The sequence below is a fragment of the Orcinus orca genome, chromosome 6 (assembly GCF_937001465.1).
Source record: "Orcinus orca chromosome 6, mOrcOrc1.1, whole genome shotgun sequence".
NCBI classification, from domain to species: domain Eukaryota; kingdom Metazoa; phylum Chordata; class Mammalia; order Artiodactyla; family Delphinidae; genus Orcinus; species Orcinus orca.
In genome coordinates this window covers 107873167-107896667 of record NC_064564.1, presented here as the reverse complement: position 1 = coordinate 107896667, position 23501 = coordinate 107873167, and the positions used below count along the sequence as shown (strand labels likewise).

The 23501-nt window shown below is 56.5% G+C and overlaps 1 protein-coding gene across 15 annotated transcripts in view; it reads right to left on the bottom strand.

The window, feature by feature from the left end:
- The window catches only part of DAB2IP (DAB2 interacting protein), a 193728-nt gene that overhangs the window by 62976 nt on the left and 107251 nt on the right, over nt 1-23501 (bottom strand). For 14 of the 15 annotated variants that reach the window (XM_049710762.1, XM_033427266.2, XM_049710764.1 and 11 more), the window contains one exon: nt 19749-19903. The exons of the other annotated variant lie outside the window; for it this stretch is intronic. In XM_049710762.1, coding sequence (XP_049566719.1) covers nt 19749-19903 — 155 coding nt within the window. The remainder of the gene's footprint in view (nt 1-19748; nt 19904-23501) is intronic. 15 annotated transcript variants of the gene reach the window in all.

The window sequence follows — 23501 nt, the reverse complement described above, 5'->3', positions numbered from 1 at the left end:
CAGAGCCTGGAGAGTCGCAGCGCCTGAGGTCCCCATTATGGCTGTGCCCCTTACCAGCCCGTGAAACCTGGGTCAAGTTCACCAAACCTCTCAGCACAGTCTCCCCATCTCTCAGGTCCCTGTGAGCATTACGAGACAAAGCACCTGGTGCAGACGGAATGCTCATCCTCACGCCCATCCTCCGCCTAATCCACACCCCACAACACACGCACGCGCGCCCACGGCCAGGACCCAGCTCCCGCCCAGCTCACCTCTCTGTCTCCTCCTCTCCTTCCCTGCTGCTTCTGCTCTGCTGAACTGCTTCCCACTCCCCTAATGCTCCAAGCCCTTCCCACCTCCCAGGGCAGCCCCAGGTCCCAGGAGGACACGAAGGTTCTAGGCCTTGAGCACTGGGCTCACTCAAGCGGCTGCCCAACTGCCCTTCTCCCCTCTTTGACATCTGATGAACGCGTCCTCTTTCAAGCCTCAGCTCCTGCCACTTCAATGAAGCCCTCCCTGATTCCTTGAGAACAGACCCAACTCCTGTCCAGCCCCTGGCGGAGAAGTGCAGAGAGAAGGGGTCAAAGCCTCCAACTCCGTGCTTGCCCCTGGGTGCACTCCTTCCTCACTCCTGGCGTCAGCTTCCCTGCCTGTGAAGGGATCTCTGAGACGTCTCATTCTAAGCCCCCAGAATGAGCTCGCTCACAGGCTCTATCTGGGGGTGGGGAGAGCATCTCCAGGTTCACCCCAAGGTTGTGGAAGGCTGGGAAGGAGCTAGACTCAGCCTTGTTCTCCGCGGGAGGACAGGACAAGTACAGTTCAAGAGACCCCAGGCAGCGTCCTCAAGAGGCCTCGCTTGCAACTGGGGGGAGCAGACCCAATAACGAAGCACAGAGGACGCGGAGCAAAGGGAGGTCCACCTGGGCCTGGGGGAAGGGGATCAGGGCAGGCTTCAGGCAGAAGCAGCTAAGGCTTGAAAGACAGGACCAAAGTAAGAAAGAGCAGGGGGTAGAGGAGGATTCCAGACCAAGGGAACATGAGACGGAAACCATGACACAGTGATGGCGAATGTATCTCACTGCTACTCCACATGTCTCAAGGCGCTTGGCTCAGCATTTAGCTACAAGTCTCATTTATTCCTCTCAACCACCTTCGAGATAGGAATTGCTAATATCTCTGTTTCACAGAGTTAAGCAAGTTCCCCAAAGTCACAGTACTGTGGAGTGGTGGAGCTGGGATGCGAACCCAGGCATCCGCCCGCCACGTCTGAGTCAACAGGGGTGACCAGTGGGGATGCAGGGAGGATGAGGGTCTGGGGACTCCCGAAAGGCTTGTTAAGACCTCAAAGTCGGGCTCTGTCTTCCTTGCAGCCTGCTCCTGAATGGCACCCAACCCAGGCCAGGGTTGTTGGTGAAGCCCCTTGAGGGTGACCCACCCACACGTGGAGGCGCGCGAGCCACACAGAGTCCGAGGACCCCAGCCATGCACTTCCTTTGCACCATCGGCCTCAAGGATGCAGGGAGCTGCTGCTAATGAGTGAGCGAGCTGCGGAGCGGGGGAGGAGCTGGGAGCTGCAGCCAGTCAGAAGCCGCGCCTGTCAGCGGCCACCCCGACAGGCTGGCTCCGAGCTGTTGCCAGGGCAGCCCGGAGAGTCTGCCTTCACAGGCAGAGTGATTGAGAACCAGCTGCTCTCTCCTGGGCCACCAGCTCGGCCAGCCAGGGGCTCCCCATCCAGTGCCTGGCCCTTCCAAAGCCTCAGCACAAAATGTCAGGGGCCCCGGAGGGAGGGCCACCGGCATGGAAAGCCATCAAGACAGAAGGCGTGGGCACGCCCTCACATGATGGAGACAAGCCCTTTGTCACAACAGTCCTAAACAGGACCAGGGCTGGGGGCTTGAGGCTTCTGGGCCAGGAGTTTCAACAACCCGGGGCCATCTTGTAGGACGCTCACCACTAAGTGGTCCCTGCCCCTCCACTGAGGACCCTGCAGCAGCAGGTGACCCACGGGCCTGGAGGGGAAGGGTAGAGAAGGAAGGTGATGGCGGGGGTGGAGCTGAGCGGGAGCAGTACGGGGAAGGCGGGACCCTGCCCGGCTGCTCACCAGGCCTCCTCGCAGCATTTAGCATGGCTGCCACTGGCGGGATCAGAATAACTCTGCATGGGGAGGAGGACCGCGCTGGAGAGGCAATGTGCCGGTCAGTTCTGCGCGCCCAGCGTGCTGCGAAGCAGGATGTCGGCCATGCTAGAGTACATTCAGGGGGATGACTGATGTGTGACAAACACACGAGTGAAACTTCAGTGAATCTACCCCAGGGCAGACTCGCAGGGCCCCTAATCAGGACTCCGACGTGCCAGGAGGAGCTACAACAAGCCCATTAAATGGTTTTCTGTACAACCGCACCAGATGGATGCAGTGTTCCTCTCATTTAGAAGTGTTTTTCCCCTAGTGTGATGAGTGGCTTCAAATGTGACCACTTCTAAGAAGCCCACAGGGCATGGCCATGCTGTCTGTACCTGCTCTGAGATACAGGCAAGCTCAGCAAACCAGCCCTTCACAGGCAGCCTCTTGCGGTCCAGAACCCTGTTTGCCCCCGAGTCCCACCACTCAGTGGAAGACCCTGGCCCCCAGGCCAATGAGAAAGTTGGCAGTTCCTGCCACGGGAACACTGGCATCACTGGGGAGTGAAACTCAGGTGCAAGGTGCTTCTCCAGGGCAGAAGGACAAAGCGGGGGGCTCACGAGAGGCCATGGGGCTGTCCTTCTGAGATGAGAGCCGGCTGAAATGTGTGTGCTTAGGGCGGGGCACAGTATGCGACTCACCTTCACTGAAACTCTCTTCCTGGTAGTCGCTGGGGGCAAAAGAGACAGAGTCCCACCCACTGCCAACCATTAAAGGCTACAGAGATTTACCGCTGGCTAAGCGGCCACCTGGACTTAGGAGAGAGAGACAGCAGGGATGGCCAATCGGAAATGTGTGCTTGATGAAACACCAGGCTGGCTGTTGATCCCCTGGGTTCCCCACATGGGCCAAAGACCACGGTGGGAGCCACGGAAGCAAGCTCAGAGGTCAGCCCGCTGGCTCCCTGCAAATAACAGAGCACCGTGAAAACAAACAGGCGCCCATGGTGCCCAAGGTGGGGCAGAAGTCGAGGGAGCTAAGGTCTGGAATCCATCCATGGCCCAGGCAGGAGAAAAGGATGGGACAAGCTTTGACCTGGCTCCTTCTGCTTCACAGCGGCCTGGGCCTGGGTTGGCCTGAGTCTGCCACCGTGGAGGGACAGGGACTGCCTACAAGGAGATCCAAGATTTGGTACCCAGGGTCAGGGCCATCACGGTGACCCCGAAACACCACCAGGAGTGGGTCTGGTCTGCCTGGCTTTCTCTCTGCGGGAGGGACTGGCTCCCTGAGAAGCAGGAGCAATATCAGAAAGGAGATCTCGAGGCACCGACCCCAGGAAGCCACTGGTGTCTCCCCCTGGCAGCACACTGGGCTGCTGGATCCCCTCCATACCTTCAGGGCCAGCCCCGGGCCTAGCCGGAACCCCGCAGTAGATGCCCTGCTGTTTAGCTGAAGAACTCAGCAGACTTCTTTTGGAAGTGGGATCTGAGCAGGACAGAGAGCCCTGGCTGGGGCTCTTCAACCAGACCAAATAAACACTCAGCCTCTCGCCAGGGGGGCTGCAGTTTAAATTTGGAGAGGGCAGGGAAGAGCCAATCCGAGCTGAGTTTGGGCTGAACTGGCTCTCAGCCAACAGCAGTAGGCACGCACCCCAGACTGAGCTTCGTCTGAGTCTCCCGCCCACCGGCTCCCCAAGCTGGAACAGGCAGTGGTACATCCAGCCCCAAGGTTATCCTACAGCGTGACAACCCAGCACCCTCGCCACCAACGTCCCCCAGAGGCGTGGGACCCTTCCAGAGAGGGAAGAATCCAGAGCTGCTAGCTGGACGTCTCAATACTTGAGTGGGTCTCAGAATCACCGTGTCCCTCCACGGTGGCAGACTCAGGCCAACCTGGGCCCAGGCAGACGTGAAGCAGGTGGAGCCAGGTCAAGGCTCCTCGGTACCCAGGGTCAGAGCTGCCACGGTGACCCTGAAACACCACCATGACTACAGATTCTGGGGCCAGTCCTAGGTCTGTGACTCGGACTCTCCTAGGTGGGGCTCTGGAATCTTTCTGCCTGGCACCATGATGCTCAGCGGTATCCAGGAGCCAAGAGAAGGTAAGGTGGCCGCTGATGCCTCCCAAAGCCCCCTTCCCAGAGCCCACAAGGCATGTGTGGTCTCTCCCTATCTGCTGCTGCCACTTCCTAAAACCCTGGGGAGTTACAGAGGCCCAGGTCTAAGTCCAGACTCAGCCATTTAACGGCTCTATGACCTTGTGTTGGTCTCTTAACCATCTTCAGCTTCAGATTCCTCACTTGCAAATGAGAAAATGTCTGTTTCCTAGGACTGCTGGGAGGCCCTCTTTTAGCCCCCTCGCTCCCAGACCCACTGGATCTGCACAAGCTCTTCCGTCTGCCCAGAAGGCTCTTCCCTGCGAGCTCAGCCCACCCCTCTCCTCCTCGGGGATGCCATCCCCACCACCCTGACGGATCAAACCCTCCAGTTCCGGGCTCTCGGTGCCTTCAGGACACACGCTTCCACTGCAATCACACACTGACCTGTGGGGCAGTTTCACGGCAGGAGGGGCCGGGGCTGGTTTTGCCTGCTCCCCCGAGCCTGGCACACGGCGGGCCCTAACTGAACGGTATCCACTCTCCCCAGCACCAGGCCATCAGAGCTCCCTGTCTCGTCCCTGGCTCCAGCCTTGACCACTCAGAAACGCCCACTTCCAGCCCCTCCGATACTCCCGTCAGCGCCCTGCCCTGGACGGGCCCTCTCACACCATCCGGCACCTCTGGAGCCTCACACCACCACCAGCTGCTTCCTGGGACTGGGCCCTACGTGGCTCTCAGATTTCTCGTAGTAACGCCCTCTTGGAGTTTCAAAAGCAAACCAAGTCATTTGCCAACTATTTTCTCCCATTAATTTCACAATGCATTTGCTATTTTCCCTCCATAATGACTCATTTAGCAGCAACAGAGCAATTAGGCAGACCACAGAATATTGATTTTCTAAGTGGGAGAAGTGTCCGCACAAATGTCTCCCTATGCCTGTCTTCAGGCTGTCTCCCGCTACCTGATGGGGTAAACCTGAGGGGGGCTGAGCCGAATCTGCTGGCAGGATTCTGGGGTCCCCAACAGAAGCTCAAAAGCATGGTGTGCGCATGTGTGTGAGAGTGTGTGTACATGAGATGACACGATGAAATTATCATGTGACATACATGACCCCATGGAGACCTCAGAACCCTAGGAGGCAGGCACCATTATCACACCCATTTTAAAGATGACGAAACAGAGGTTCAGAGATTAGGTGACTTGTCCTAGATCACAGAGGAAGTTAGGGAGCCGGATCCAGACCTAGGTCTGTGTGTCGGCAGGGCACAACTCTGTTCATCAGGGCGCCCTTGTGTGGCTTGCTCTCCATGGGACATGGGGGATGTGACATTGGGGGCAATGCAGTCCTTGCCATAGTGTGACCCAAGGAGACTCCTGAGACATGAAACAGTTGGCCTAGGTCTTGAGGTTGCACACCTCAGCCTCAGCGCAGCCTCCAAGCCTGCCCGCTGTAAACAGGTCCACCCCAGGCTGCCCCTGGCCATCGGCTCTTGGAAAGGCCCGGAGAAAGACATAATGGCAGGACCCCCTGCCCTCCTCCTCCTCCACCCCCTGGCCACCACCACCAGCCCAGGCAAGTGCCTGCCCAGCTGGTGGGGCACTTCAAACATCCCCTGCCTGTAAAAAGAGAGGGCAGAAGAAAAGAGAGTCAGGAATGGTTTGATGAGCGGAGCATCTATGATATCTGCGAATGGCTCCCAAACCAGGCCCCACTGCTGAGAGGATCCTATCAAACAAGAGCTTAGCTTTCCTCCTACCTCCTGCTCCCAGAAACTCACTCGAGGCAAGCTGGGATGGGGGCTGTAGGGGCAACAGGTGCCCAAGTTCCTAGGGACCAACGCTAGCCTAACCCAGGGAGCAAACCAGCTTCTTGATGGCCAAGGGAAAGAGCTGAAGGTCCAGCTATCAGACATGGGTTTAAATACCAGCTCTGCCACCATCTATGTGGCTTTGGGTGGAATAATGACCTTCTCTGAGCCTCAGTTGCCTTATCTGTAAAAGGAATAACGGCTGCTCTGACACCTCCTTAGCTGTTACGAGGGCCAAGCAGTAAATGATAAAGTGCTACATAGGGACTTACCTGGTGGCACAGCGGTTAAGAATCCGCCCGCCAATGCAGGGAAACAGGTTGAATCCCTGGTCCGGGAAGATCCCACATGCCACAGAGCAACTAAGCCTGTGCACCACAACTACTGAGCCTGTGCTCCAGAGCCCGTGAGCCACAACTACTGAGCCCACGTGCTGCAACTACTGAAGCCCGCGCGCCTAGAGTCCGTGCTCCGCAACAAGAGAGGCCACCACAATGGGAAGCCCGTGCACTGCAATGAAGAGTAGCCCCCGCTCGCAGCAACGAAGACCCAACGCAGCCAAAAATAAATAAACAGATTTATTAAAAAATAAATAAATAAAGCGCTACATAAATGTTGGCTAGCGAAGCTCAACAAAAGGGAAGGTTTCTAAGAGCTGGCACTGCCCAGCAACGGGATGGCATCTCCCCATTACTGGCAATGTGCAAGCAGACCCTGGATTGTCCATGGTTATGGGAAGCAGAGTATCCTATATACCTCCTGTATACCCAGATGCACATTAGCATAGCAAAGGCTCCCAGGAGTCAAGCACTGAAGAAATTTACTTGCTTTGCTTCCCTGACCTGTTTGTTGGACTATGGAATCCCCTCATCACAAATGCCCGTTAACATCTGCAAGGATGTGGTGTTCCATGGAACCGGGCCTGAGAAATTCTCCTACGGGCGCTTTGGACAATGACCAGGGGACATAGGAAAGAAAGCAAGGCCTTTCGAGTACAACCCTCATTGGAAAGGCTATAGGACCCTTCCCAATGTCAAGTACAAGTCAGGAGCAGACCCAGTCCTCAACCTCCCTCTCTAGCATGACAGGGAGACAAATCCATTTGCCCAGAGAGAAAATTCACTTCAACGAAACAACGTAAAAAGGGACTTAGAACCCTCAAACAGGAGTCACTCCCAGGCTATCCCTGACCTTAACAAGCCAAGAAACTTGGAGGAATTGAAGAAGAAGAAAGGCCTCAAGCACAAATGCCTCCCCCTTCCCTGCTCTTGCCTGAAAATTCACCATGACTGCCCTTACCCTCTGGGTCAGCAGGGCCTCGTCCCGGCTACCTGAAAGCGGGGCTAAGACTCCACAAGCGTTGACCATATTTCAGAGTGGAAGAGTTTGCGGGGCCACAGGAAGCGGGAGCCTGCAGAATCCCAGATCCCCTGTGTGTCCAGACCCCATCTGTGGATCCTGGAAGAAGGCGGCAGGCACGCCCGGCCCCGCCCACAGTGCCGCTGTGGCGCTGCATGGACATACCCCCTCCACCCCAGTGCCCGTCCTCTCTCTGGGGGGCTCCACGCCAGGCAGGGCCGACGAATCCCGGAACCACGGGCTCCCTGGAAGAGCTCCGGCAAACCCATCCATGATGGTGCAGACTTTGCTCCCAGCAAGGACAGAGCTCTATTAATTATTCAGGGTACAGTGCAATTATGCAAATCAGTGGGCAGCCTCTGCCCAACTGCTGTCTTCTGCAGGAGTCTGGGGGGAGGGGGTGCCCAGAGCCCAAGCGGCTGAGTACAAGAAGGGAGCCACCCAGTCCGTGAAAGGCGGAAGAAACCCCCCACGTTCTGGGCCCACAGAGGGCTCTGACCAGAGCAAGGCCCCATCCCACACACAGAAGAGCTAGGAGCTGCTTTGAGGAAAGATTCTGAAAACCTGGGGATGCCTTTTCCAAAAAAAGAAAATACCCCCAAAGCTACTGCTAGGCCAGCAATGCCATCATTCAAGGCTTGCTCCTGTAGGCCCTAAAGGCATGGAATACTTCCAAAGTTCCCTCTTTAAAAGTACGCTTCTAAGGAGAGGTAACAACTCAGATTAGCGTTTACCCAAGAATGCTCTGCGGAATACTACTGCTCTCGGGGTGGGGGACAGGAAACCCTGGATTAAACAAGGTGAAACTGGTTTCTTTCCTGCAGGACCTCTCAGGGCCTAGAGTGAGGATGCCCATGCCACCTGCGGAGAACATCTAGTCTCACCTCCAGGAACCAGGAACCAAGTTTGATAAACTCTGGACAGATTGCTCACAAAATCCCCTGCCAGGTCCATCACCCCTTGACTCTGAAATCCCGCGGTGCAGGTTTTCACTACCCTCATAAACAGCCATCATCAAAAATGTGAACTTCACGCGCGCAGGGCAGCTAGACACGACCGCCTCGGGCAGGCTGGCAGGGCGGTCAGAAGGCCCGCCCGTGGCCCTGCCGCCACCCCCTCCCCAAGGCCTGGCAACTGTGCAGGTGCCCAGCACCATCTCAGGTCCACAGAGGGCGGGGTCGGCTGGGAGCCTGACTGCACGATCAGCAACCCCCTCAGCCAGTCTAGCCGGAGGTCTCGGCGCCAGACTCACCTGTCTACCCACACGTGCCCTGCCCGCCATCATCACTGCTTTCCCTTCATCCACCTGGGCAGTGATGCGAGTGACCTCGACGTGCTGACCTGGGGAGGAAGGCTGGTGAGCCCACCCGTGACCTCTGCCACCGACCCCACCTCACCCAAGATCATAAGTCAACAGATCCAAATGCAGCCACGGTTCATTAGCTCTGGCAGGAGGACAAGAGAGGTAGGGGCTCAAGGAGGAGGACACTTGTAATCACTGAGTAACTGCCAATGCGGGGGCAGGCCCCGAGCCGGCCCTACCCTCACAGCCTGGGGACCCCAGCCACTGAGACCAGGAGGATAGGCCCGCCTCCACTGCCACACACCCCCACACCCCCTCAGGACTTCAGCACCCATAGTAGCCTCCTTCAGAGCTCGGGGTGGCCCCGGGACGCTCCCCCAGCCCCCTCTGGTGGCTGTCATGTTCTTTCATGTGGGAGACAGTAAAACACTCTGGAAACATCTAGGTGCAAATCCCGTCTATGCCACCCACCTACTGTCGGATAGGGACAAGTGGCTTTTACCTGTCGGAGCCTCCGTTTCTCATCTGTAAAACAGGGAGAGGGCAGCACTGAGCAGTAGTTAACAGCACAGACTTGGGAGCCAGGCTCCTTGAGCTCGAATCCCACCTCTGCCATTCCAGCTGTGCAATTCACATTTCCTGGTTGAAAACCAGGGATAACAACAGAGTGCAGCACGCGGGCTGTTGTGAGGATGGAGTGAGTTCCTCTCTGTGAAGGGCTGAGAGCAGGCCTGGCCCACAGGATCTGTCCATCATGTTAACTATCATACTGGAGAGGGCCTTGGCTTTGAGTCCAAAGAGACCTAGATTCTCAATCCATCACAAGGGTAATCCCCGATAAGTGATTTTACCCCTGAGGCCAGTTTCAGCACCTGTAAAATGGAGGGAGGATAAAACAAGGGCAGTCAAGAGGATTAGCGATGACGTACAGACGGTGCACAGTGCCTGGCACACAGCAGATGCTCCGTAAACGGCAGGTAGGTTAGTGATGATACTACTGACTGAGCAGGTCATCTGGAAAACAGAGACCACGAGAATAGGGGTTGATGGCAGGGCCTTAGATAATAGAGCCAGTCCACCTGGGTTTGGATCCTACCTACGAGCCGTGTGCCTTGGGCAAGTGGCTCAGTCTCTCTGGGCCTCAATTTTCCTCTCTGTAAAAATGAGGAGAGTAATATCGTTCAGAGTGCTGGTGTAAGGACGACGTGAGAAAATGCAGGAAAGGAGCCCGGCCCATCAAAGGTGGCCACGCAGGGTAGGGGCTGGTGGGTGGTGGTGATATCGCAGCACTCAGAGAAGCTCGCCATGAAGAGTGCAGAGACGAAAGGCATCCTGTCCCACCTGCTACCATGGCTCCATCCCACGTCACCTCCAGGGACTTCACGACCTGAAGGCGGTGCAGCAAAGGCCGGGAAAGACAGGACGCTACCCTGTGCTAGGTACCTCCCCTCCAGGAATCCCAGAGTTCTGGGCACTGAGATATTAGTCTTTGTTTTGCTTTGTTGAGATGGAGAAACTGAGGCTCAAAGAGAAGCAGTCAGTCGAGCTCCGGGTGGCTGACTCCAGCACACCTGCTGACCTCCCGGCAGCTGGCAGAGCAGGGGATGGGGCTGGAAGGCAGTCATGGGTTCAAATTCCAGCTCCATGGCCCACAGGCCCAGATTTCCCCTGCCCCACCCTCCCCCATCTTTCTCTCCCAATCTCAGCGGGCATCTGGCCTCCTCCGTTGGGGGTACAGCCTAGGCCACCTGGCCTCTCCCAGGGACCTCTGCACAGACAGCCACTCTCATCCCTGAGCCGAGACTCTCCAGGCTGTGCTTAAAGAGCTCCACTCCCAGGTGGGGGCCAAGGGCACCTGGTCCAGGCCTGAAACATTGGCTAGTCCTGTCCTATGGGCTTTGACTCAGTGGACCTGGGCTTGAATCACATTACTGCCACTCACTTGATCCTGGTGACCCCAGAGAGGAGTGACTACACCTCTCTGAACCACCTGTAACTGGGAAGTCGGCAAGAGGAACGGGCCTCAGTGGCTCAGGTGGGCCAAGCACTGGACCTGGAGCTAGGAGACAAGTCCCAACTCCAACTCTGCCCCTTCACCTCTCTGAGCCTCCCCCATCTTGCCTGGAGAACGCAGACCATAGTCATAAATGCCCTAATTGCTCCAGGCGCCCTTAGGAGATCTAGAGCACCAGTGTGAAAGTGCTTTTAACAGCGGGGAGCCCTGGGCAAGCACAGGTGGGGGGTGCTCCTGGCACTCCTGTAGGAGGGGGAAGGTTAGTTCAAAAGACATCACAACCTTAGTAAGAAAGGGCACGGCATGCTAATGGGAAGATTCTAGGCCTCAACCAGGGAATGGATCGCCTAGGCATGGGGTTCCCCCCAGTGTGACTTTGGGCCAGTCATGTTCCCCTCTTGGAGTTTCAGTTTCTACATCTGTGAAATGAGAAACAAAAAACCCTCTTACTATGAGGAATCAATAAGAACATAGCAGTGCCTAGGCAAGCTGCGGGCATACATCTGGGACACGGTCCTGCCCTCTGCAAAAGGAACAGACTTTGGGCAGTGGTTCTCACACTTTGGGGAAACATGATTACTCCACCAGAGTCTAATTCTGAAGGTCTAGGGTGGGGCCCAAGAATCTACATTTTATCAGGGGTCCTGCCTGGGGTGGGCTGGTCAGTCCTGCTCAGGGGCCAGGCCTTCAGCTTCCAAGACAAGAGTGGGGTTTTATCAGAGCCAATTCTGGGACTGAGTTTCCTGATGAAATCTGGGGAAGATGGAAAGGGGGAAAGAAGGGTAATAGGAGTAGAGGGGTGGGGCTGTGAACAACCTATTAATCAATTTCCTCCCCAGCCAGGAAACAGTAATTGCTGGGCGCACACATCCTTCACAGGCTAACAGTCTGCAGCTGCAACAGGAAGCTTCCACTGCGAATGTCAACAAGACAGCATGAAATTAACTTCCCCTTAGTCAGTGGGCACAGGGAGATGCTGCACTAACTCACTGCCCTCAGTACGAAAACTCCCCAGGACAATGTCGCATCAAATTAGAGCCTGTGCTACCACGGCGGCATCTGTATTTCTACCCGAAGTGCTCTTTTACAACCAGGCCCTGCAAACAAGGGCTGGGAGAAAGAAAGGTCAGGGCTAGCCGAGGCAGGCGACCGTCCCGGGGTTAACTGGGCCCTGGCCAGAGCCAGCCGGGAACCCTCAGCTCCCCTATGGGGGCTGCCCACCAGAAAAGGGAGGCAGCAGATCACCGTGACAAGCAGTAACTCACCCCTCAGAGCGCCTGCTGTGGGGAAAAGTGCAAACCCAACCTTCTATCTGGGCCAATTCCTGGCCCGCCAACCCCCCCGGAGAGACGGGGAGACAGACTTGTGGCTCTTCCGAGTTAGCAGTGCAGCAGGCCCAGGAGGCAGGTTCCTGCGCTCCAGCCTGGCCTGTGGCAGTCCAGGTACAAGTGGCAGCAGGAGGAGCGGCAGGAGGTGGGGCGACAAAGCCCTGCTCAGGCGCCTTTGGGAGAATGCAAAGACGTCCTGGAGGCTGCCCTCTGGCCCCTCCCCTCCTGGCAGTTAATCACCAGGCAGACCCCCAGTGCCTCCCCAAAGCACAAAGTGCTGCGTTCGGGCCTCCCAGCAGCCCGCCCCAGGCCGCCATCAGCCGCGGCCTTCAAGGGGACAACCCCAGGGGTCAGGTGCACGCAGGCTTCCTGAGCGGATGCAAGTGGGGGTATCTGGGGAACGCCCTATTCTTGGCACACCCCCAGGATCAGGCTTGACCTCCAACCTTGGGGTGACCTCTTACCTTCCCCAGGAACGCACAAAGTATTCCCAGATAGGCTGCCAGGGACCCTGCAGGCGGGATCCCGCCTCCCTCTCCTTCCCCTGGGTCCTCACCGCACCACCCGCCTGGCTCAGAGGGGACCTCTGGTGCACAACTGGTGGCTTCCACAGGGACCTGGCTTCCAGTTGCCAAGGAAGGTTCTTACATGTGCACGCGCTGGGGCCTGTGCTGTGGCCTGTACGCAGGACCCGGGGGGCCGCCCAGGCTGTGCCCCCCAGGATGTGTGAGATGCTGTGTGCCCACCCACAGAGCACGGAGATTCCCTCTGTCCCAGGAGGGGACGGTAACACGGTAACACAGGCCACCCTTCCTGGTGCCCCCAGCTGGGAGGGGCAACTTCCGCATCATTCCCATCACAGTCATCTCCTCTGGGCTTTCAGCCTGTCCTCTGAGGGGGGTGGGCAGGATCACAGGTGACTCCACACTGAGCACCGTGATCATGAGGGAGAGCACGCCCCTGGTGGAGAGCGGGTCCTCTGAGAAGCTGCCTCAAACTCTGGAATTGGGAGGAGGGGTCCCATAGGCAGCAGCCCAAGGGCCACTAGAGGGGAAGCAAAGGGGTTAGTTTCACTGTAGAGTGGCTGGTGACTGTCCTGTCCATAGCCCAGGCCTCAGGCATGTCGCCCGGCTGCTCTGGGGCGTCAGAGGGTGGGGGTAGGAGTGGTACAGCCTCACGCCAATCCGGGCGTGCTCTCCGCGGCCACTCGCATACCCCACCCAGGCTGGGAATGCGGCCCAAGCCACCCCTTGCAGGCAGGCGCAGGCGGATGGACTGTCGGCCAGGAGACCCAGCATTAGCAAGGGGCGTTTTTCCACTCACCGGCACCAAGGCACCCAGGAGGGCGGGTGGGGGAGGAGCTAAGTGGGCCCTGCCACCTGCGAAGGAGTCACACGCCAGCCGTGGGAGCTGGGTGTTTTCCTTCCTGCCTTTTCGGTCTCCCTATGATCTCCAGCTCGCTTCTGTGGCCCTCTCAAATAGCCATTAATTAGAGCCTGGTAATTAACTTTCTGGTTCAAGTAATATTTTGCAAAGGAATTCCATTAAAGAGTCAATTTGCATATCCTCAGACATGGGACCTGGAAATAAGCAGGGTTACTCTGGGAGAATGCGAAAGGCCTCACCCACAGCACCCCTCAGGCCTGGCACCCAGGCCTGCGCTCTGCAGGCACCTACAGGCACGAGGGCATTCAGAGGGTGGCTGTGCTGATGGTCCGGGGATATGCTGAGCCCTGGGAGGCTCATCCCAAGAAGGCAGGCGGTTTGTTCACAAAACTGGCCAGCTCGGTGGCCACACGCCCAGACAGCAACTGCACACACGCACACAGATGCGCACATGTGAGAGCGCACACACAGAACATGCCACGCACACGGCGAAACAGGATGTATGTAAACACACACGCACATGCCGGTAGACACGTACACATAAGAAAACAGACACAGTAAGAACGGTAGCCAGCACTCATAGAGCGCTTAGAATGAACCGTATGTCCATATTCGACCTACAAATACAGCCACTTCATGTGGTACAGCCCTACATGAAGCGCCAGGCCCTGTTCCAAACGCTTTACGTGCGATTATTCACCTCAGATGCACAAGGACACTTAACATACGACGCGCACACACCTTCACGAGGGCAGGTGTGTACCTGTAAGACACACAAAACCACGCACTCGTGGAGGTACACATGCCTACAGACACTTGTACAAAGAAAGGCTTCTCTAGCTTTTAAAACCCCAGGCTGGGGCTGATCACATTCTCACTAGCTAATTTCCACCGTTCCTAAAAATATTGCCCAGCTCAGATCTCTGGAAGATACACGAGGGAGCTGCAGATCTAAAAGGAGGGCGATAAAAATGAGAAAGCAAAAATAAATTGGTTCTTCTCCAAGTCTGGGTCATGTTCTGTGGCTTTCCCCTCCCTCTGGAGATGAGGCTCAGAATCATGTGCTCGTTAGTGGGGCTCCAGTCAGCCCTGCCCCAAAGGTGCCCATGGGGATCCAAGTACAATGCTGCAGCTGGGTCGGGACGTGGTCATGAGGCCTGGCTTCTGTAAGGGTCCCACCACCACGCCTTTGACCATGTGCCTCAGTTTCCCTGAGTCTAACAGTCCCTTCACCACCTACCTATTCTGCATGGTGAAAGACCTTTCAAGGTGCTGTGTAAATGCCAGGCCTCCTTATGCTAATTATCGGATTAAGAATTAAATCTGATTCCCTTATGGAGAGGAGAGCAGGGGAGGGGGGAGTTGGGAAGCATTCCTTGCAGGTAATTAATGAATTCCCGGCCATATCGCTTGGAAGACAGAGACCCATTTAACAAAGATCCACCTACATGAGGCCTCTCAGAGCTGAGGAAGGCCAAACAGGGCAACTAAGACTCCTGCAAGGGACTTGCCAGAACGTTCAGAAGGCAAAGGACATGAACAGACAAGACTCAAAAGCAGCAGCACTACTGGCCCTTAAACTCAGGAAAACAGCGTTCAATCACTAACAAGCAAGAAATGCAAACAACAAAGAAATACCATTTTTCTGCCTATACAAATGACGAAGACTGTGTTAATGACGACACCCAATGTTGTTAAAGGTCTAAGGAAACAGGTGAGCACCCTCAAAAATCACTGGGGGGTGTAAATGACTACAGGCTCTCCATGGGAGGCATTTTTATCAAAAACCTGAAACTTCATATTCTTCGACCTAGTAATTCTAGGACTTTACCTCATGAAATCAATCACAGATGTAGATAAATGATGCATACTCAAGGATTAAATACCAGCACCATTTTTAATAAAGAAAAACTAGACATAACCTAAATGCCTAAATTACTAAAAACAAGTAAGGCCTGAACATCAGATGGAACAGTAAACTTTACAAGTCAATTTTTAAAACACATATAGTAGAGGTTTGCTTTCCCAGGTGTAGACAAGAACCAGGGTCATTCCACTTGGCTATTTCTTGCGTTCAAAGTAGTAATGATCCTCTGTGCAGCCCCTTTCACCTTACGAGGGACAGCAACATCGAGTATTATTTCTCGAACTCAAAATAACACCGCATGATTGCGTGTTATTATTCCCACACTGCAGATGAGAAAACTGGGGCTTACCAAGATGAGGGGCCTGTTCGCCCCCAATATTAACTACCACTTACTGAAAACCTAAAACACACCTGTCTAACCGCTCTCGCGTGTTATAACTTATTTAATAAAATTTTAGAAACACTTAAGAAACATTTAAGACCCAGTGTGAGTTGCGAAGGAAACAGTACTGAACAGGACAGACATTTTCTATTAAACACATGCTGAATATATTAATATCATTTCCAACGACACTATTATCATCAGACCCATTTTGCCAATGTGCAAACTGAGGCTCAGAAAGGTTAAGTGACTTGCCCCAGGAATGCCTGGCTTCAGATCCAAAGATCACATACTTCCCATTATTCGCAGAGACTAAGATGCCCAATCATCTCAACATCACCCAAGGGAAGGCAGAGAAGGACCAGGCTCTCCCTGTCTACAGCAGGGGAGGGAGAGAGCGGAGAAAACCCAGGCCTGAGTGCCCAGCCCTTCCTGCACCTACTGTCAACAGAAAACAGATTCTGTCTTCCATTTTTTCCTGTTCCTCATCAAGCTTCCTCTCCTCCCACCAAGGAATGCCTCACCCAAAGGGGGAGAATTGATTCCTGCCTACTCAGGGCCAGGTGAGGGTCCCTGAAAGCCCCCTCCCTCCACTTCGAAATTATCTCCCTCCCTAGTCTTACACTGCCTGGAATCCTACCATTAGTAACTTTCAGGTGTGGGAACTCCAGGCAACACACATACTCCCTGTAAGGGAAATCAATCTCTCACTCCACACATATCAGCCTTGGGTAACTGCACCTGGGTTGCCCGCCTGTGTGGAGGGCCAGAGTCACCCAGATACAGTATGAGCGAGAAAAAAAATGAGGAAAGCACAGTATTGCCAGCTGACCCTCCTAGATACTCAGCGACATTAATAAATAAATGAGTGACTTGGAAATTATCTTCTGGGAAGGCAGAAGCACCACATCCGAGATCGCTTTTACCAACATTAATACCGTCTTGTAAATGAAGCAGGAACATTTCCAGCCTGCAAAACAAAAGTGCTTTTGCCAGCACACCTTTCACCTGGAAAGCCTCCGAGCGGCATTCATTTCTGTTATCCACGGGAAATGATTACCTGTCCTTGGTGCTTATTTCCAAAACCTCCAAAGGAGAAATGAGCGTTGAGGGGTCCAGTGATCTTGGAGACCGACTGGGAACCTCCCCCAGGCTGTTTTCAGGGAAGTAAGTACAAAGGCTCAAACCTGTCCTGTGGCCCTCGGGGACCCCAGAGCCCAGTTGTGCCCACCAAGCCCTGGCTGGCTTGACCCCAGCCTCACCACCAGGCATCAGCCCTCTCCCCGCATCAGCCAACTTCAGCGTCTCCACACCTGGGGCAGACTCCTTTCCCAAGGAGCTGAAAGATCCCAGAACGGAGCTAACTGGATGAGAGAATCCAGAGGAGAGAGTCCCGGCACACACACAAAAAAAAGCTCCCAGATGAGAGAATCCCAGCGCAAAAAGAAAATAACGTCCCCAGCACAGAGAGCACGCAACAAAGCCGCTTCAGCAGCCATAAAGCAGACAGATTCATCCAGAGTCAGAACCCAAGTGGCCGCCCCCGAGTTCCCTGTGCTCCTTCTCCCCATGAGGCGGCCACGGGGGCTCACATCTGCCACCCTAGAGGCCCCCAGCCCCCTTCCCGTGCCCATCTCCTCAGTGAGGCCGCTGTCTCTGCACTTGCCCCCTTCCCAGGGAGAGGCACGGCAGCCCAGCGGGGTCCCATGAGCCAAGCCAAAGGCAGCCGTTCTGTCTTCCCAGCCTTCAGCAGCACCACCACCCCACGGCAGAGCGGGGAGAGGCGCCTCTCCACTCACCCAGCGTTGACCGTGAGCTTGGGGGGTGGGGGTGGGGGTCGCCAGAGCTGGCTTGACTCACTCAACTCCAAACAGGGCGAATCCAGGGACTGCCCCAGAGAAACACCTGCCCAGCCATCCCACCAGCAGCCGCTAAATCTACTTGTCGGCGAAGCAGCACACCAGGAGACCCCAGTCCGAGTCAAGCCCGCTGCCGCTCCAAGGCTGGACAGGAGGGCTTCAAACTCAGTCTCTCTGCCTGTCCGTGGGAAGTCTGGGCTCCCTTCCTGGGCCAGAGAAGCCACCAAGCCAGATTTTGTTTATCGAAAATTAATAAGACAATTCCACACCACTGTCAGTGACGTTCTGCTCCAACCGCTACCATTTACCACCGCTTCTAGAAACAGACTTGTAGTCTTACTCCCTACCCAACCCCATCCGTGCCCCTCCGGCATGTGGCAAAGCTGACCTGAGGCCAAGCTGGGCAGGACCTGCTCCAGGTCATCTCAGCCAGGCCCTGACCTCCGGCCAGGGCTGCCAGCCGAGCGCTCGCCGGCATCTCCGTGCAGGCTTCCGGCTGGAGGGAGGTAAACATGGCATGCACGCTGTCTGCTCCCAGGAGGGCAGGCACACTCAGAGGCCGGACCGCCTGCCGTCTCTCCTGTTCCCCAGACACCCACACATGCACACAAAACTGGGTACGTACACGAGGCCCTGAATGCGGGTGCAGAGGGTCCTGACCCCCACCAAGGAAAGCGCAGAGAAGGGCATGTTCCTGGGGAAGAAAGCCAGAGGAAGGGGCCGGGCGGACGGAGGAAGGCAGCAAACCGGGTGGCCTGCCGCCCAGACAATAACAAAGATGGGAACCGAGATTTTCAAAGACGCAGTGGCTGCACCCAGCGCTGAGCTCTGGCCTGGCTAAATCTTCCTGCCAGGGCACGCCTGGTCCCCTGGGGCACCACGGCCATCAGAAAAAGGCTGAGGGTCCTGCCTCGGGCTGGGCTTGGCAGCTGGGGCAGCAAACCAGCTGCAGGCAGCGGGGAGGATGCATTAGAGAGAGCAGCTCCGGGCTGATGAAAATTAAAGGTCTAGTAATTCTCCTGGAGAGTGGAAAGAGTACTCTTCGGGAAGATGCTAGGGGTCAGTTAAACAGTCACTCAACCTTGGGCAGGAGTTGGGCTATAACTTGTACTCCTCTGCCTGCTGGAACCAAGGGGGAGGGGAGAGAGATTTTCATTCTACCTGTGCCTCCCTCACAGGGAGTGCCAACTCACCAATCATACACGGGGGCACAGCCCTATGAAGGAAGGCAGATGCCAGGGGCCTGAGATGCTGGGGCTGAATGCCGAAAAGGTTCCTTGCTGCCTGCCCGTTCTTTCTTTCACCCCCACTTAGCTGAGCAGGAACACGTTCTAACTGGCACCAGAATCCACCACCATGCTGTGCCCAAGCAGAAAGGTGCTGGGGCTGGCACGGCTCAAGGAGGGGGGGACCTGGGCCCCAAGAAGCTGTGTCTGCCAGGTGTCCCCGCAAGCGGACAGGAGGGCTTGCCCTTGCGAGGTGAAGCCGGCTCCTTGCCAGCGACTCCTGGCGGGCTGAGCCACCTCCTCTCTCTCCTCCTCTGCCCCACAAGCCACCTCCCCTTGGAATTTCCACACCTGCTCCTGGCTTGCCCAGGAAAAGGAAACAGGGAATAGGAGACACCCCTGGGAGTGGAGAGGTGAGGGAGGGAAGCAGCTGCCCAGGGCTGGAAAGGATGAGGCCCTTATTCCTTGGCCTCAGGCACTGCCCGCTCTGCTCACCCCAGCCCCCAGCGGAGCACGCGCCCTACTTACAGCAGATGTGCCCCCTAAGCGGCCCAGCCCCCTGTTCCTCCCCTCCAGATGTTCACCCTTTTCGTCACCGCTGGGTTTCCGCAAAACCCAGCCGAAATGCCTTTTGTATCGGACACTCAAGGGCTCCAGAGGCAGGGGATGGATCCTGGGGTGGAGGCGCCACTTCTGTCCCCAGCTCCGGGCACTGCACCGCCCGGGAAACAATGCGCACCTCGGCGAGGCGAGGCAGGACTTCTCGGCGAGGGCACTTCCCTCCCGGCCTCGCCCCGAGGCTCGGGCACCCTGTCCTCACCCCTGGGGGAGTGAGAAGGGTCCTCCCGTCGCGCCCCGCCCCCGTCCGAGATGGCCCCACAAGTTGCCGGAGGGCGGCGTGGGGTGCCCTCGCGCTTTCGGCGCGCCCCAGCCCGGCTCTCGCTTTGTCCCCGCGCCCTCCGGGGCGCATCCCGGGGCGGCGGCGCGCGGAGGCCGGGCCGGCGGCGGCGGCGGGCTCACCTCTCATTGTCCGCGGCGGAGGCGGAGGCGGCGGCGGCGGCGGCGGCGGCGCTCCGGAACCCCGGCAGGATGTGGCGGAAGCTGTGGTTGCGGTCCAGCTTGGGCTGGCTCTTGGTGCGCTTGATGGAGCCCTTGAGGCGGCGGCTGAGGAAGCCCTGCGCGCGGGGCGACAAGAGGGGGGAAGGGAGGCGGGGTTAGCGCGGCGGCGGCGGGCCCGGGACCCGCGCGGAACCCGCGCCCTGGCTCGGGCGGCCGTGCGGCCGAGGGCGGGCGCGGGCTCGGGCTGGCCCCTGCACCTCGCGGCCCGCGCCGCCCGCCCGCCGACCGAGCGCCGACGGCCCGGCCCGCGCAGCGCGGCCCAGCCCACCCCGCGCCGCCAGCCAGCCAGCCAGCCAGCCACGTCGCCCCCGCCCCCTAAGCCGCTGTTGCCATGGCGACGCCGAGCCGAGGCGCGCCGGCCGCTACCGAGGACGCCCGAGCCCCCCGGGCGCGGGGGCGGGGAAGCCCCCGGGGGCTGAGGGGCGGGGCTGCAGAGGGGCGGGGACCCTCGGGGGGCCTCCGCGGCAGCAGCCTCCTCAACTCCTACAGTAACAAGGTCACACACCGCCACCCACCTGGAGGAGTCCACGCCCCCCTCCCGGTCCTGGATTGCCAAAGCGCCTTCCTCCACCCGCGAGGTCGATGTTCTCAGCCCGGGTAGTACAGATGGGGGAAACTAAGGCTCTGCGAGCAGGCGTCCGGTCGTCTGGGGAATGACCGGCTAGCGCAGCTCCTGGTAGTACCCTGGACCCCTAAACTGTGCGTCTTTCCTTTCGCAGGTGACTGTCACAGGCCCTCGGGGTGGAGCCCTTTGCCTGGAACCGTTGTACCCCAGCAGGGGCAACCACCTTGGGGGCAGGGTGACCTAGTATCTAGCTCAAGGAGAGGCCGAGGGGCTGAAGGGTTTGCCGAGTACCCCCACTGCGTGCTTCAAGATTTGGAGCCAGGTCTGAGGGAAGGCTGGATCTTCCCTAGAGAGACTGCTGCCTGCTGGCCCATTCATGACCCATGGCGGGTAGGGGTCCACTCCCAGGAGGAGTATGACAGACCTCAGCGGGGCCTCCCCATTAGGCCATTCATGCATCTATCAGACTGCGCTGGGCTCTGAGACCGGAACCTAAGCTGAGTCCAGCCCCCAGAGCTCCGGGTCTAATGGAAGAGACAGGGAGGAGACAGCGTTCAGTACAGCAGGTTGAACCAGTCTACCCTGGGGTAGATTTGGGGGCTCAAGGGGCCACAGCCTGGGGTGTTCTGGACTTGGTACCCTCAGGCAGTTGGAGGGAGAAGAAAACTGCAGGAAGAGTGATTCCCTGTGGGTGGAGTTGTCGGAGAGGGATTCTGGGGACTCACCCACCCCAGCCTCAATTCCAGGTGATATAAGGATAGAAGGGAATGAGATATTAACTCATTTTAGAGTTAATGTCGTTCACAATCTGAACACCACATTTCATCCGTCACACAATAAAGGGTAGGCTTGGTGGCCCTCTCTGCTCTGGGGGGAGAGTTGGACATTTGCTGTAGTCCATGTCCATCTCTATGGCCCTGGCACCCAAGACTGATGAGAGCAAATGTTGGTTGTACCCATCATCTCATGTCACCCACACAAACAGAAATGACAGAAAAACATCCCTTTCTGCAAATGAAGAAACCTTGCTCAGAGAGGTGAAATGACTCACCCAAGGACACACAGCTCTCAGACCTGCCTAATGTCAGAGCTTTTCCCATAGGACCCCCCTCTTCTGCCCACCCTCTTCAAGCTTTCCCTTTTCCCATCTTTCTGCCCCTACTTTTTCCTCCCCCTCAATCTCTCCCATCCATAGAAGGCTTATCCCTGTGGCCACCTGTCAGAATTCTGCACATCCTTCAAGGCCCTTCTTCAGGCCTTCCCAGGCAGTGGAATCCAAATGCCTCTCACCTCTACAGCTTGGTATTACTCTAATCAGTTGCAGTTTAACAATTATCTCTTAGGGGTTAGGGACTACAGGAGGGACCCTCTTCCAGCGTGGTGACCCACAGACAGGACGAGGCCTAATGCAGAGGGACCACAAATGGTGGTGGGCCAGGGGGACAGCAGGCTCTCTGGGAGACACAGCATGAAGGCAGGGACCTGCACCCCTGAATAAGCTCTGGGCTCTCCCAACCTTGGCCTCTTGGCAGCTGTTGGGGGAGGAGGGATGCGCCTGGCTAACTTGGATGGGTTCTTCTCTCGCAGGTGTGGTTGTCAAGCAAGTTCCCCCAATGGGCTTGTACTTTTTATTGGTTTTTATTTTCTACACTGATTAAAATTTCACAATTTTTTACACTCTTGTGGTACAAAGAACCACAAAGCAGGTTTCACAATTTACGGAGCTCATTATGTAGCAATATGGACAGCTTTATCCTAATCCTGAGTTTAAAAAAAAAAGTTTTCTTCCTTCTAAGAGGTTGAGTGGGACGGTATCCCTTCGTCTTCCCCACCCCCACCATCAAGGCTACACTTAATGCTCCTCTGATAAGCATTACCTGTAAGCATCCTTGAAGCCTACTCTGAATGCACCTCCCCAAACTGACCATGACCTTGGGGACTCAAACTCTCTATAATATCATTCATTCACCGTTTGTCAAGAGCCTACCATGTGCTAGGCATAGTGACCAAGACTGACATGAACACTATGAAGTGAGCAGTGTACAGAATAACAAAAGGACAGGGAGCTCACCTGTCCCCCACCTCACCACACATATCCACCATGGAGGACCTTATGTCCCCCAGAGGACCCAGCTCAGGGCTCTACATATGGCAGGCTTAACAAACGCTCATTATCCCAGAAAGCCACAGCTGGAAGGGGACTCAGATCCAAAAGACTGTATTACAAGGGTGAATAATGCCCAGACAGGGGAAGGTCTTTCCCAAGGTCACACGGCAAGGTTAATCAAAGACCCCAGACTCCAGTTCCCTGCCCTGCTTAGCCTCACAGCTTGCTTACTGACCTCCTTCTTGGGGTAAAGGGACAAGGGTGGCTCCTCGCCCAGCCCTGGATGAAGGGAGACGAGCCTTTTCTCCTGTCCCTTCACAGGCAGGTCCCAGGACATGATTTCTGGAGGCAGCTGCAGCCCTGAACTCAGGAAGAGGGAATGACTGGCCTTCAAGTCAGAAAATCTTGTTCTAGACCCAAGTCGACCTTTAGTGAGGGGCAGTGGGCAAATCACGTCCCTTCTTTCAGTAAAACAGGGCTCTCGAGGCTCACTGCCATGGACCCCACTGACAGCCCAGTGGCTGAGAGCTGGGAGCCAGAGGCAAACAAATGGGGCTCAAATCCAGCTCCATAGACCCCTGGCGGTGAGACGGTAGGCAAGGTCCCTCACCTCTCTGTGAACTGGGTGGGGGCTGCAGTGAGGATTAAGTAGGACAGACAAAGCCCTGGATCCCCTCCCCTTCCACACCCCCAGGGCCTGACTTTATCCACCTTCTCCAGGAGGCCCTGACTACATACTCCAGCCCAGCTGATCACACTCCTCAGGCCAGCTGAAGTCCTCTCACACTGCTTGTGTTCAAATCTTAGTTCAGATAAACTGTGGGAAAATTACTGGACCTCTCTGAGCCTCAGTGTCCCTATCTGTAAAATGGGTTAAGGATGATACCTTCTCTATAGGGTTGTGGGAAGGATTAAATGAGGTAGGCTATCCCCAGTAAAACGGTAAATACTAAGCAACTAAACACAGTAGTTGCCAGCTTTA